We start from the raw sequence: 14758 nt of genomic DNA, 5'->3' as shown, positions 1-14758 counted from the left end.
AAATTATGTTGATCATTATATCCCACATGAGTGAGATCATGTGATATTTATCTTTCTCCAACTTGCTTATTTCGCTTAGCATAATGCTCTCCAGTTCCAGCCATGCTGTTGCAAATGGTAAAATAGTTGCTTCTTTTTTATAGTGGCGTAGTATTCCATTGTGTAGATGTACTACAGTTTTTTAATCCACTCATCTGCTGATGGGCACTTAGGTTGTTTCCAAATCTTAGCTATTATAAATTGTACTGCTATGAACATAGGGATGCATATATCCTTTCTGATTGGTGTTTCTGGTTTCTGGGGATATAGTCCTAGAAGTGGGATCACTGTGTCAAATGGGAGTTCCATTTTTAACTTTTTGAGGAAACTCCATACTGTCTTCCACAGTGGCTGCACCAGTCTGCATTCCATAAACACTTTTTAAAATGCAGCTTAGGGATGAGAACTGACACCTTAGACATTAGCCATGCTCTCTATATTTTTCTAAAGTCGAATTTATCTATAACTTAACCTGCGGTAAAACCAAATCCATTTAAGCAAACCTCTTTGTTATGAAACAATACGAAGGCAGTTAAAATTGACAAGTGTTTTTCTTTTCTTTTTTGTTTTTAAGTATTTTTAAAAATATATTTCCATTGATTTCAGAGAGGAAGGGAGAGGGAGAGAGAGAGATAGAAACATCAACGATGAGAGAGAATCATGGATCAGCTGCCTCCTGCACGCCTCCAACTGGGGATCGAGCCTGCAACCAGGGCATGTGCCCTTGTCCGGTATTGAACTTGGGACCCCTCAGTCCGCAATCCAACACTCCATCCCCTGAGCCAAACCAGCTAGGGCGACAAGTGTTTTTCTATAGTAGTTATACTTATTTGAGAATTCTTTAAAATTAAAAACATTTGGTCTCCTTGTTGTTAAAATAGGGAGGCTTATTGTACTCTAAAATAAAATAAAAATAATTCGTTTTCTGAACTTCATCAAAATTTCACAATGGAGACAAATTTTACCTGAATTTTTCAAATTCCACTAAATTGCAGAAAACTATAATTGTTCTACAGGTGAGAAAGAAAGTAATCTAGAGATGGTAAGTAAGGGATAGCCACTTTCTAATTGATGATCTAGACACATTACTTTTTAGTCCCTGAGTCTCATCTTTAAAATGTGAAATATAATTATACCCATGTCAGGGTTATTGTGAGGATCTGGCACATAATTAGCTTTATATAACTCTTATTTGTTGCTATTTTAATTATCCTATATAATAAACAGCTAATATGCTAATTAGACTGAAACAGCAGAACAACTGTCCAGACGACCTTCTGGGCGACCTTCTGGATGAAGCCGGGGCTGTGAGGGCCGAGCCCTTTGCTTGAATTTCATGCATTAAGCCTCTAGTTCAATGATGGTGAACCTATGACACGCGTGTCAGAGGTGACACGTGAACTCATTTTTTTGGTTGATTTTTCTTTATTAAATGGCATTTAAATATATAAAATAAATATCAAAAATATAAGACTTTGTTTTACTATGGTTGCAAATATCAAAAAATTTCTATATGTGACACGGCACCAGAGTTAAGTTAGGGTTTTTCAAAATGCTGACACGCCGAGCTCAAAAGGTTCGCCATCACTGCTCTAGTTGGTTATATACGGTAATATGAATAGTAAGATAGAGAGTCAAAGATTGTCAAATTAAGTTTGGTAAGTCATCCATCACAGGTCTCCAACCCAAGTTTTACAACACTGGTGGAAATGAGGCTCTTGGGGCCCTAACAGATTTTAGGTGCCTCATTCAGTGTCATACTATACTTAAGAAAATAATTTGGTGTGGAAAAGAATTTGGTTAATATAACTGTCTTTAGTTACTTCCTTGAGCATGACAATCATAAAATGGTAAGAGGAACCCTACCAATTTAGTATAGTCCCATTATTTAATATATTAAGAAAAGGCAGCATATTGAGCCTTATGTGATATTCATAAGATTTAATTCACCACTTAAAGGTGAATTAAATCTTACAATAATCACATAAGATATTCTCAGAGTTATAATTAAATCCCATGTTCTGGGATAACCTTGAGGTTTAATGATTTTTCTCTTACATCAAAAATTACCTTTATAAACAGGATCAACTTTTATTTTATTTTATATTATACTAGAGGCCCGGTGCACAAATTCGTGCACAGGTGGGATCCCTCGGCCTGGACAGCAATCAGGCCCGATCAGGGCTGCGGGAGGTTGGCCGGCTGCAGGAGCGCACTGACCACCAGGGGGGAGCTCCTGCATTGAGCATCTGCCCCTTGGTGGTCGGTATGCGTCACAGCGACCAGTTGACCAGTCACTTAGGCTTTTATATATACAGTTTATTTTATTTTTAAAAAAATGTTTTTATTTATTTTAGGGAGAGAGGAAGGAGAAGGATAGAGAAAGAGAAACATCATTCAGCTGCCTCCTGCACACCCCCTACTGGGGATCGAGTTTGCAACCTGGGCATGTACCCTGACCAGGACTCACACAGGTGACCACTTGGTTCATGGATCAATGCCTAACCACTGTGCAACACCAGCCAGGCTTATTTTTATTTTTTTCAGTGTATGCTTTTGTGTTTATTTTAAAGATTTTTAAAACTGATTTTTAGAAGTAAGAGAGAGGGAGAGAGAGAACATCCATATGAGAGTGAAACATCGATCGATTGATCAGTTGCCTCCTGCATACCTCCTACTGGGATTGAGCCCACAACCTGAGCATGTGCCCCAACCAGAATTGAACTGGCAGCCTTTTGGTTCACAGGACAACACCCAACCAACTGAGCAACACCATCAAGGGCAGGGTCAACTTTTAAAATAGCAATCAGTTTAAGAAAATACCTTACCAAAAATTATAACATGCTTTAAGATAGGGTACAGAAATCTTTTTTTTCTATCAAAGGCCACTAATATATTGACTGAGGGTCAGACACAAATAATTCAAGACCATTAAAATAGAAAAATGAGCCACCCAATGACAACATAATACAAACAACACCCTAGAACAGTGATGGCGAACGTATGACACGCTTGTCAGAGGTAACACGCGAACTCATTTTTTTGGTTGATTTTTCTTTGTTAAATGGCATTTAAATATATAAAATAAATATCAAAAATATACATCTTTGTTTTACTATGGTTGCAAATATCAAAAAATTTCTATATGTGACATGGCACCAGAGTTAAGTTAGGGTTTTTCAAAATGCTGACACGCCGAGCTCAAAAGGTTCGCCATCACTGCCCTAGAACCTATTCTCCCAACAACAGATCAAAATATAAGTGATATTTGAAGAATGATTATTTTCTAATTGGAAATATGTCAATAGATTATATTTTCAAAATTGCTGCCACAGGGCAGGAGAAATTGAATAAGCTGAAACTAACCTTAAGGCCTCAATTTTCTAGTCCAGAAAGTATTCCATTGTTCTCCAAATAAGCATTGTAGCCTTTGGTGGTTTTTACAAGTTCTCATCTAACACCCCCCAACTCCCCATTTCCCTGGTCTCTCCACCTCCTCTTTGTACTGTATGTTGGCCAGGAATGGCAAATTTCCATTCTATCAGACAATTAAGAAGATTGTCCAGGGGACGGACAAGCCATTATGTTCCTACCGCTACCTACTTAAAGGAGTAAGTATCACTTACTCTCTAGATCACAGGCAAATACCTGTGTGTCTTTAGATGTAGTATGACCCTAACTGTTTACACAAGTAAAACAAAATTCAAGTAATATAACATCTTGATTTATAAACTGACAGAAGAATAAACTACACTTTGGGGGTAAGCAAAGGCAATAAATCAGTAATTTGAATAGCTTCTATTTCATGTAACTAAATAGAGCCACCAAGAAGTCCTTAGCCTGCTATTTATTTTTAAAAACTATTTTTATTGATTTCAGGGAGGAAGGGAGGAGAGATACATCAATGATATTTATCATTGATCTGCTGCTGCCTGCACCCCGCATCCCTACTGGGGATAGAGACCACAACCCAGGTATAAGCCCTGACCAGGAATTGAATTGTGACCTCCTAGTTCATAGGTCGATGCTCAACCAACGAGCAACACTGGCCGTGCTAACCTGCTCTTTAGATATTAGGATTTCATGCTTTATCTACAGGGAGGGAAATGTAGGGACCATAACAACTCTTTCAAGTCATTCATGAAGAAGTGTTCTTATCTCAAGACAGTATATTTTTAATCTGAATATTTTTTTTACCCCACAGTAATGGAGACCTAACATTTCTAACAATTTAAAAAGGTAATATCACTTTTTATTTATTCACTTAAGTTTTCTGGGTAGAAGGAAAAGATAAATCTGCCAAAGTAAGTGAAAAGATTGTTTGCTGAAAATAGCAAATATAAAACATGATTTCTTACCCAACCATTTGTAGAAGAAATAAAGTAAGACCATCATAACACAGCAGATGGCCACAAATATTACAACTGTTAGAGGACTGAAAGTGAAATATTCGTCCTTCTTTCTCCTCATTTCTCTGTCTTCAGTGTCTGCCATTGCTTTCATGCTTTCCCTGAGTAAACATACACAGGAACTTCAGCAAATCTCTTCCAAGTAAAATCATTTGTAAAATCCATCTTTAACACCAACTTAAATTTGTTATTGACTATAAAGTAATACACTTAAAAAAAACCCCACCCAAACACCAAAAAGAAATGTTTAATCCAGAAAGTAAAAACTCTCTATTATTCTACCCTCCAGAGATAATATTTTTAGCCAATGTTTTGACTTTTGAAACAGCATTTTTTTCTGATGCAAAATTGATGAAACAGATGACACATATAAACAGATTAAATTTTGTGGATGTTTATATTATCTGACTTGGAAACTATATTAATGGAATAAATTTCAGATGATAACCAATTCTTCTTACTAAATATTATCAATTTACACAGTCAAGTACTAAAATTAGCTTCTTTTAAATGGAAACACAAAAAGTTGTCTATCAACTCAGTATTTACATTATGAAGGACTCATAGGAGTTCAAGACATAGCTTTGTCCAACCTTGATTTAAGACAGCAAAACATTGTTTTTAATTCTTCCAACAATCCTTGCTTTCTAGGTCACACAGTTAATAAAAGGGAGAGACTAAAGTTGAAGAGGAAAGAGCCTCCAGGGCCCCTTGCTGAGCAGTCTCTGTTCTGTCACCTATTGTCTCCTCCCAGCTGTGTGGAAGCCACTACATGCTTTTCCAGCCCCAATCCCATCAACTCTGGTCTACCAGTGTGCACTCCCGGACCCCTTATCGCCTTGGCTCAGTACAAACGTTAGTTAAAAAAAGAGTTTACTTCTATCAAATTACACATTTGCCAAACTGCTTCTTTACCAAATGCCACTATCTTATGAGAACCTTGTTAACTGGGATGGCCACCACATTAAGCATCTGTGACTTTAGGCAGGCTACCGGGGATAAGAGAAGGGAGAGTCTGAGGACAGACACAACAGCACCTCCCTGAAACTGTATAGCTACACGGTTATTAATGTAAGTTTCATTAAAAGTGATACCCAAGTGGGAAAACATGCCACCTATGGTATCTATCATTATAAACAAATTTGTTTATTTATTTATTATTATTTTTTTCAATTAGCAATAATCGCGCCTCGGATAAATCTCTTTGGCTATGATACTGCTACTGTGCAAAGCTATATAAGCAAATTAGCAGCCCTGCGCACGAATCTGTGCGCGAGTAGCTCGCTGCCACTTGCCTCAGCTGGCCACCCCACCCACTGCAGCTGGTAGCTCTCTCGCTCGTAGCTCGCTGCCCCACCCTCCTGTAGCTCTCCTCCGTTTGTAGATTGGTCATGACGTTACAGTGTCCAGGCTAATTTGCATATTCCTCTATTATTATATTAGATATACTTAAAGACATTTTTTAATCAGAGTACACATGTAAGCCATAATAATGAAGATTTACGTGTTCGTATTCAGTGTAATAGAAAGCACGAGGCAATTTCTTGAAGGGAAAACATATACTAGACTAGTGGTTCTCAACCTGTGGGTCGTCAACCTGTGGGTCTCGACCCCTTTGGGGGTCAAACGACCCTTTCACAGGGGTCGCCTAAGATCACTGGAAAACACATATATAATTACATATTGTTTTTGTGATTAATCACTATGCTTTAACTATGTTCAATTTGTAACAATGAAAATACATCCTGCATATCAGATATTTACATTCCGATTCATAACAGTAGCAAAATTACAGTTATGAAGTAGCAACGAAAGTAATTTTATGGTTGGGGGTCACCTCAACATGAGGAACTGTATTAAAGGGTCGCGGCATTAAGAAGGTTGAGAACCACTGTACTAGACTGTTATCAGATTTAAACACTACAATTCATCTAAAAAAAAAAGAAAATACTAGAATTCATCTTTTTAAAAAATTGTTCTCTTAAATTTCTCAAGAGCCACATGCTAAGCTCTCCTCCATGCCATCTCGAGTTTAGAAAACTTGAGGATCAGTGATCTCATTATAGTAAGACTTCACATTTCTACTGAAAAGTCTTTATATGGAACAAAGGCATCCTTCCCTTTTGTATAACGTGTACCTTGCACTTGGCAAGGTAATTCTGGGTTATGAGGTCCTATTCTGGCAAAATTTCCCTGTCCTAAGCCTTATTCTCTTTCCATTCTCTTTCAGTTACTCTTTACTTGCCAAATGATAATCCTTATGTTCTTAATAATTTTACTTTTCATGGAAATTTTTTCTTTTTATCACTGATTCATATTCCCTTTTTTTATATGTTGTCACCCTCCCTACCCCAATCATACATACACTTACTTCTTTCTTTATCTTACTCTAAGACTCAGCTACCTCAATATTAAAATCCATAATCTTAGAGGTAAAGGACATCTCCTCTGCCAACCTGGCTATTGAAGGCAACAAAATCTGTTTCTGCCTATCGTGATGTTTTAAAAATAAAAAAGTTTATATGTGCTCCTCTCCCATCTCCAGTTTTCTTGAGGAGACTGCCCTGATATATATGTGAAGCCTGCCTTGCTAACTCAAAGGGTGGTCAATGGCCAGCAAAATCACTTGGGAGCTTGTTAGCAATGCAGAATCTCATTCCCCACCCCGAGCCTCCTAAATCTGAACTTCTATTTTAATGAGATCTCAAGACAGTTTGTATGCACATTACAGTTTGAGAAGCACTACTTTAAAGAAACAATGTACATAGTAATGGAAGTACAGGGTGAATTTATATTAAATAGAAAAAGATTCTTAATGAATTAGAAGCTTTTGGGAAATTATTTATAAAGTTTCAACAAATAATCTAGAAAATAACCGAAGACCTAGTTACATACCTTGTTTTCTAAAGATTAATATTAATGAAGAAAAAACAATGTTTACAGGAAAACACGTGACTCATATATTTTGAAACATGTTTTCCAAATATGTAAAATATTTAAAGTTCAATACTCAGGAAATCTATACTTGTTAAACCCTAAGATTTCTCTCTTTTTTTAAAATATATTTTATTGATTTTTTACAGAGAGGAAGGGAGAGGGATAGAGAGTTAGAAACATGGATGAGAGAGAAACATCGATCAGCTGCCTCCTGCACACTCCCCACTGGGGATGTGCCCGCAACCAAGGTACATGCCCTTGACCGGAATCGAACCTGGGACCCTTGAGTTCGCAGGCTGACACTCTATCCGCTGAGCCAAACCGGTTTGGGCAAGATTTCTCTCTTGATGTAAATAAATCAAATTTCAGTATTTTAAAAATTGTAAGTAAGCTTATTAGCTTCATTTAATTGCAAATAAGCCCTTTTTAATGAAATCTAGAGCAGCGGTCGACAACCGGTGGTCCACGAACCACTGGTGGTCCATGAGGTCTGAAAAGTTGGCAACCACTGGTTTAAGGAAACCTTTGGAGCAGCGGTCGCCAACCGGTGGTCCGCGGACCACTGGTGGTCTATGAGGTCCGAAAGGTTGGCGACCGCTGATCTAGAGATCAGTTTACAAGGTGAATATATTGTCCTTCATGGATGAATTAATATGCTCTGAGCACTTTTTTAAAATTCAGAGTTATAAGTATGAAATGATCTTTCTCTACTATGTTGCCTACTTTAATCTAGAGCCAAAGGTACATAACTGTAAGAAGATTGGGTTTAGGTTATTAAATAGGGAAATCCAAATTTATGTACATTTGAAATTTCTACATTTAAATTAAAATATGGACATGTTTAATATTCTCCCTAAAGCACTGAACAGAATGATGAGGTCACACTGTATTGACTTAACTCAAAAGGAGCTGGGAAACCCCTCACCTTCTCTTACTTATTGTCTTCCAACCTAAATAAAGAGGCATGTTAGGGAACTAAGTATCTTCACCTTCCTGGGAGACCTCACTGAACACCTTAATTGAAGAGTCTTTGACAGAATGTCAGGGTTTCCCTGCCAGCTGAAGAATTAGAGGAACCTATGACCCCCTTCTCAGTGATAAGGCAAATGACCTGTATGAGAAGAAACTGCAATCTGATCTTAACCACACTATTTTCTGAGGTGGAATTTAAATGTTGTTATATGATTAAAATAATTTCAAGTAATAATTTTTAGCCATTTATCACAAAAAACACTGAAGTTTAATTAAACTTACAATTCAAGTAGTCCGCTCCAGTATCCTCCTAATGCCACAGTGAACACAGAAATTACAAAAATAACCACCATAGTATAGTCAAAGTTAGACCGTGACGGAGAATACATTTTCACAGTAATGTTATCTCCAAGAGTCTGAAAGGCAAAAAATGAGAGTTAAAACAGCAGTGTTAGTTTCTTCCCACTACAGAGTATGGCTGTAGCACTCCAATTTCGCTCTGGAATGGACACTGCGCCAGGCAGTCAAGAATGCTAGAACTAGTTTTGACAATATGACATATTCTCTTGTCAAAATTAGGAGGCTATATTTTGGTTTATTAAATCTTGAAACTGCAGTATTCCATACAATCAGAGGTTTTAAAGAAGTCAAAACAAATCAATATCCTTTCTGAAGTCAGGGCTCAGAAACACCTTGTGCTAAATGGGAGGTGAATACTTCCCAAGTAAAGACTTGGTAGGCCTTCACAGCTTCTTGTTAGCAAGTGTAGCATGTATAATCATTTAAGTTAAATATCAGTGGTTAAAAGTAAAGAGTGTACTAGGTATGAACATTGTCTAGTATGTAATTACTAATGTACCTGCTTCATATCTTTGAAGTCTCTGTTGTTTATAAATGCAATCAGTATTTTCATATCATGAAATTCAGATGTGTTCCCTGAGGGAGCAAACTAAAAGAAAAAAACACACACATATTATGAAAACGTATGAACTACTAACATATTTACAGAATAAAATCCAAATTATTCCAATAGAATATCACATCTTTATCAAGTTATAAAACAAAGTTTCAAGTGTTCTTAATATTATAGCAAGAGTTCTCAAACTGATATATACAGGTATATCATATATATGTAACTCTCACACACACACTATACATACTTATTCCTAACAAAGTCCTGTCTACTTTAGGAATAGAAAAGAAACTACAAAATATTCCAATTAAATGCCTATCATAACCAGAATGTTTATTTAAAAATAATCCTATTAGATTATTCAAAACTCCGCTCCTAAACCATACACACACAAAAGATAGTTCAACCTGTGAAATTTGATACTATGAGCTCAAAAAAAATTATTATCAATAATAATAAAAGCGTAATATGCTAATTAGACTGGACAGCCAAACAACCTTCCAGACATCATTCTGGATGAAGCCATGGCGGCGGGGGCCAAGGCCGAGGCGGTTAGGGGTGATGAAGCAGGCAGGTGAGCTTTTAGGGGTGATCAGGCAGGCAGGCAAGTGGTTAGGGGCAATCAGGCAGGCAGGCGAGTGGTTAGGGGTGATCAGGCAGGCAGGCAGAGTGGTTAGGGGCGATCAGGCAGGCAGGCGAGTGGTTAGGGGTGATCAGGCAGGCAGGCAGAGTGGTTAGGGGCGATCAGGCACCCCCCCCCCCCCCCTCCCATGCACCGGGCCTCTAGTAGTTTTATAACTTACTACGACACTGTTATTGGCAACCAACAATGCTTCAGCACCTCCGGTTTGTGCAATTCTGGCTTTTTCAAGAAAATGGCAGGTTCCCCACTGAACCACAACTGCTTTGTTCTTTATCCCATCAGAAGGAATATCAGAAATGTTGCACAATGGTGTGGAAGTTAGATTCTTCAAACTAATGGAAGTCTGAAAAGAAGAATGTTAGCATGGTAAATATCGCATTTCACCCTAAATGCATTTAGTGACAAAGTATCTATTGATTTAATATAATGTTCCTTTAAATCATGCTGATCAGGCTTTGAAATATTTTAAAATTCCCTAACTTGTTTCTCCCACAGAGAGAAAAATATTTAAGCTAAAGCAATAAAACAATTACTATTTATTAATCACATATTACAACTAGTTCATACACTGAAAATAATAATCACTCATTTTCACCTTTCAATATTTTTGTTTACAAAGAAATAGTAACTGTGATGTACTTACTGCATTTTCTAGGGTTCTTGGCAGAGCTGTCCAGTGAGGGTTATAGAACATGCAGTAGTCCTTAGATGGTGAAGGTGTGCCAATTCCAGACGCGTGCAGGATTGCTTCCTGAGCAGCTGTCTGGGACATGAACAATAATTTTCACACTAGCGATGATTTGGCTTTGCCAAAAACTAAGGATTTTAATAAAGCTATTTATATCTAGGTTGGACCACATTTCCTTAAGAGGGAAGGTCTTCTAGTGATTTTACTTTTTCTTATTTGAGAAAACACTGAAACTATACACATTTGCCTAGAACACATTCTTTGAGAAAGTCACTTTCTTATGGGGATATTGTTATGGCCCTTGTTGTAAGAGCCATATCCCAGGGAGGATTCTTGCTGTGCTGTGATAATTTCGGAACTCCCTTCACTGCCTGGAACTTTCCTTCCAAACCCCTTTGGGAGTTGTTACTTCATTATTTATGTTCTGTAACAGAAAATCCATGTGAAATCCGTTAACCCACTTGTACCTTCCATAGTATGAATAACTAAGATTTTTTAAAAAGAATATTATTTCTAAGTGCTATTTTTGGAAAAGAACCAAAGAACTCTCAAGTTTTCAAGATTCCGCAACTGCCTATTCAAAAAGAGCAATCCAGAGTTTAAAGTGAGGGAAAAGAGCTAGAAAAATGTTATTTCCTTTTGCCTCATTTCCCACTATCTGAGAAAAAGAAAAAAAAAAAAAGGAGACAAGACGTAAGAAGTGACTGAAAAGAATAAGTATTATACATGAGGGTGAGAGTGGAGAGTATGAAATGAGGAAACATCCCAAGATAATTAGAATACCACTCCACATCACGATTCCCTTCAAACTTGGATCAATTCAAATCCCATTTTCCTCCTCCTTTGAACAAATCTTTCTCTAAAACATAAGGGAGAAAAAAGATTGCTTGGCAAATGAAGATGATGGACTAACCTCTACTAAAGCATGCATTAGGTTGAGTCACATCAAATTGCTGATAATTGAACATTTTGTTCTATAAAATTGGCAATTTCATGTAAGACAATCTAAATTTTTAATGAGTACAAAATGCTCTAACCCATGCTCCTACCTAAAATTTCCCTTGAACATTTGGGATTAGAAAGCTTTCTGGCATAGGGACTTCGTTAGCTTAAGGATCTAAGCCAGTATAGCGATTCTTTTAAAATGCCATCAAATTACATAGAATAATTAAAGATATTATTTGTGAAAAAATAAATGTAGTTTTCATTTGGCTATATATATGGTGGCCATGAATGGATTCTGACAGCAGAGATGAATCAATATGTTAGATTCTTACTATACACCAAATTATTTTTGTTATAAACAAACTGTACAAATGAAACAAAGTATATTAGGTTATTTTCATGCATTTGTCTGATTCAGTACCACTGTTTTACAAATGAGGGCTTTGAGACTCAGAGAAGTTATTAACATAGCCTAACTAAGGTCATACGTAGAATCATCCCCGATTCTAACTACAGAAGGTAATCCTGCGGATAATTATGAGGGTGGATTAGGTTTAGATTACATATTTTTTAAAAAGAATACTCTATAGGTGAACTGGGTACTTATGGCATCCAATAAAATGGCACATGAGCCCAGCTGGTGTGGCTCAGTGACTGAGCGTTGACCTATGAACCAGGAGATCACGGTTCAATTTCCGGCCAGAGCACATGCCCGTGTTGCGGGCTTGGATCCTCAGTGTGGGATGTGCAGGAGGCAGCTGATCAATGATTCTCTCTCTCTCCCTCTACCTTCCTCTCTGAAATCAGTAAAAATATATTCTTTTAAAAAATGGCACATGATGTCAGGATGTCCCTCTACTAGTGCTGCCAAGTTTAATTACTTGATTACTAGCAACTGCAGGATTTTTCTAGTGTAAAGTTATATATTTTCCCTTTGTGATTGGTAAGTAATCTGTTGCACCATATGAACAGATCAACAATCTTTCACCTAGTGTTTTAGCTTCCATGAGCATCCATGCCTGAAATTTATTTTACATATTATGCTGGGTATTACAAAACAGTAAATTTTTAAAATATGCTTTTATTGATTTTTAGAGACAGGAAGGGAGAGGGAGAGAGACAGAAACACTGATGATAGAGAAACATCAACACTAAACGACTGCCTCCTGCATGCTCCTTGCTGGGTATCGCGTCTGAAGCCCAGGCATGTGCCCTGACCGGGAATGTGCCCTGACCAGGAATCAAACAGGTGACCTCTTGGGCGGACACTCAACTACTGAGCCACACTGGCCAGGCAGTAATTTTTTTTTTAATACTGTCATTCCTTCTACATTTATTCTTTAAAAATGTTTTACTCTCTCCTTCTACCACCTTTTGTTTAGTATCATACTCAATTTATTAAAAAATATTTTTTTATTGATTTCAGAGAGGAAGGAAGGGGAGAGAGAGAAACATCAATGATGAGAGAGAATCATTGATTGGCTACCTCCTATACACCCCCGACTGGGGACCAAGCCCACAATCCAGGCATGTGCCCTGAAGGGGAATGGAACTATGACCTCCTGGTTCATAGGTCGACATTGAACCACTGAGCCATGCCGACTGGGCAAGACTCATTAATTTTTTAAACAATGTAATGTAATTACAATTATGTATTTTGCTGATCAAATTGTCCCAAATTTGGCCAGTAGAAACTCTTCCAGCTGGTTCTTTGTATCCTTTTGACAGGACTTCATTAGTCTTGGAGGACTTCCATGTTTTTTGGCACAAGATGTCCTAGGCTGGCTTTATCCTTCACCTGCCACAGATCTGGAACCAGCCATTCTACTAAGCTCCTTTAGGAGAGGAACAATATTTAGATCAGGACTTCAGTTATTGTGCACACTAGTGGTCCGGTGCACGAAATTCGTGCACATTAAAAGGGAATTAATTAGAGGAAGTATTTTAATATTGCTATTTGCCCTTTATAATAAAAGCGTCAGAGATGAAAGAAAATTAGTAAAATGTATATGAAAATCTCCCTCCTGCCAGAATCTGGGGCGTGCTGTGGGACGCAGAGTCAAGTTCCAGCCCATCCACACATGCCTCGAAATCGCACGAGACCCAGACCTGGCCAGCCCTACCCCTGTCAAACCCCGCAGGGCGGGAGGCGCAGGTCCCCTTTCAAGCCCTGCTGGGTGGGGGGCGCAGCCTCAGGTCCCCTGGCCTGGCCTCAGGTCCCCTAGCCCCGGCGTGAGGGTGTGACAACCATTTGCATATTAGCTCTTTATTATATAGGATGGCTGTTGAAGTGATATGGACTTTATAATAGACAACTGGTAGTATCAAGCAAAAATTTTAATACATAGAATCCTCTGATTCATATCCTACAGGTGTGTTATGCAAATGCACAAAGATAAATGTATAAGGATATTCACTGCAGTATCTACACTAATAAAAGAGAAACATGGTAATTGGCGTACGACCGCTACCCTTCCCATTGGCTAATCAGCATATCCTTATGCAAATTAACTGTCAGCCAAGATGGTGGCCGGCAGCCAGGCAGCTGGAAGCGAACATGAGGCTTGCTTGCTCCAGTGACTGCAGACTCCAACGTTCCCCGCCTGACTTGCCGGCCTCTGAGTTGCAACTCTAAGCAACTATGTACTATGTTGCAAATAAGAAGCTAAACAAAACCCCAGAAACCAGCTTTCAGCCTGCCGGGATCTCAGAGCTGAAGTTATACATTGTTTCGATTATAGAACGGCAAACAAACCAGATACGAAGCCTCAGAGCTAGAGCCAGAGCTAAAGCTGGCCCAGAATAAAATAAAAAAAGAGAAAAAAAAGGAGCGGTTGGGAGCTTCAGTCAACAACCGCCAGCCTGAAAGCAGCCCTCAGCCCCTCACCCAGACTGGCCAGGCACCCCAGTGGGGACCCCCACCCTGAAGGGGGTGTGACCAGCGGCAAACAGCAATCATCCCCTCATCCAGGCTGGCCAGGCACCCCAGTGGGGACCCCCACCCTGAAGGGGGTGTGACCAGCTGCAAACAGCCATCATCCCCTCATCCAGGCTGGCCAGGCACCCCAGTGGGGACCCCCACCCTGATCCAGGACACCCTTCAGGGCAAACCAGCCGGCCCCCAGGCCTCTATCCTATATAGTAAAAGGGTAATATGCCTCCCAGCACCGGGATCAGCGGAGCCGCGAGGCCTCCCAGCACCGGGATCAGCG

General features: G+C 38.7%; 1 protein-coding gene across 4 annotated transcripts in view; it reads right to left on the bottom strand.

Annotated features, from left to right (window-relative positions):
* The window catches only part of SPPL2A (signal peptide peptidase like 2A), a 54040-nt gene that overhangs the window by 27966 nt on the left and 11316 nt on the right, over positions 1-14758 (bottom strand). For 3 of the 4 annotated variants that reach the window (XM_005863940.2, XM_005863942.2, XM_005863941.2), the window contains exons 2-6: positions 10557-10676; positions 10074-10256; positions 9217-9306; positions 8640-8773; positions 4398-4549 (exon numbers count right to left, since the gene is read on the bottom strand). In XM_005863940.2, coding sequence (XP_005864002.1) covers positions 4398-4549; positions 8640-8773; positions 9217-9306; positions 10074-10256; positions 10557-10676 — 679 coding nt within the window. Of the gene's footprint in view, positions 1-4397; positions 4550-8639; positions 8774-9216; positions 9307-10073; positions 10257-10556; positions 10677-12507; positions 12526-14758 lie in introns of those variants that run through there. The other variant, XM_014537799.1, reaches the window with a different exon arrangement.

This window comes from Myotis brandtii, unplaced genomic scaffold (genome assembly GCF_000412655.1).
Source record: "Myotis brandtii unplaced genomic scaffold, ASM41265v1 scaffold182, whole genome shotgun sequence".
Classification (NCBI taxonomy): Eukaryota; Metazoa; Chordata; class Mammalia; order Chiroptera; family Vespertilionidae; genus Myotis; species Myotis brandtii.
Note: the sequence above shows the minus strand (reverse complement) of the source record. Positions and strands in the feature narration are given on the sequence as shown.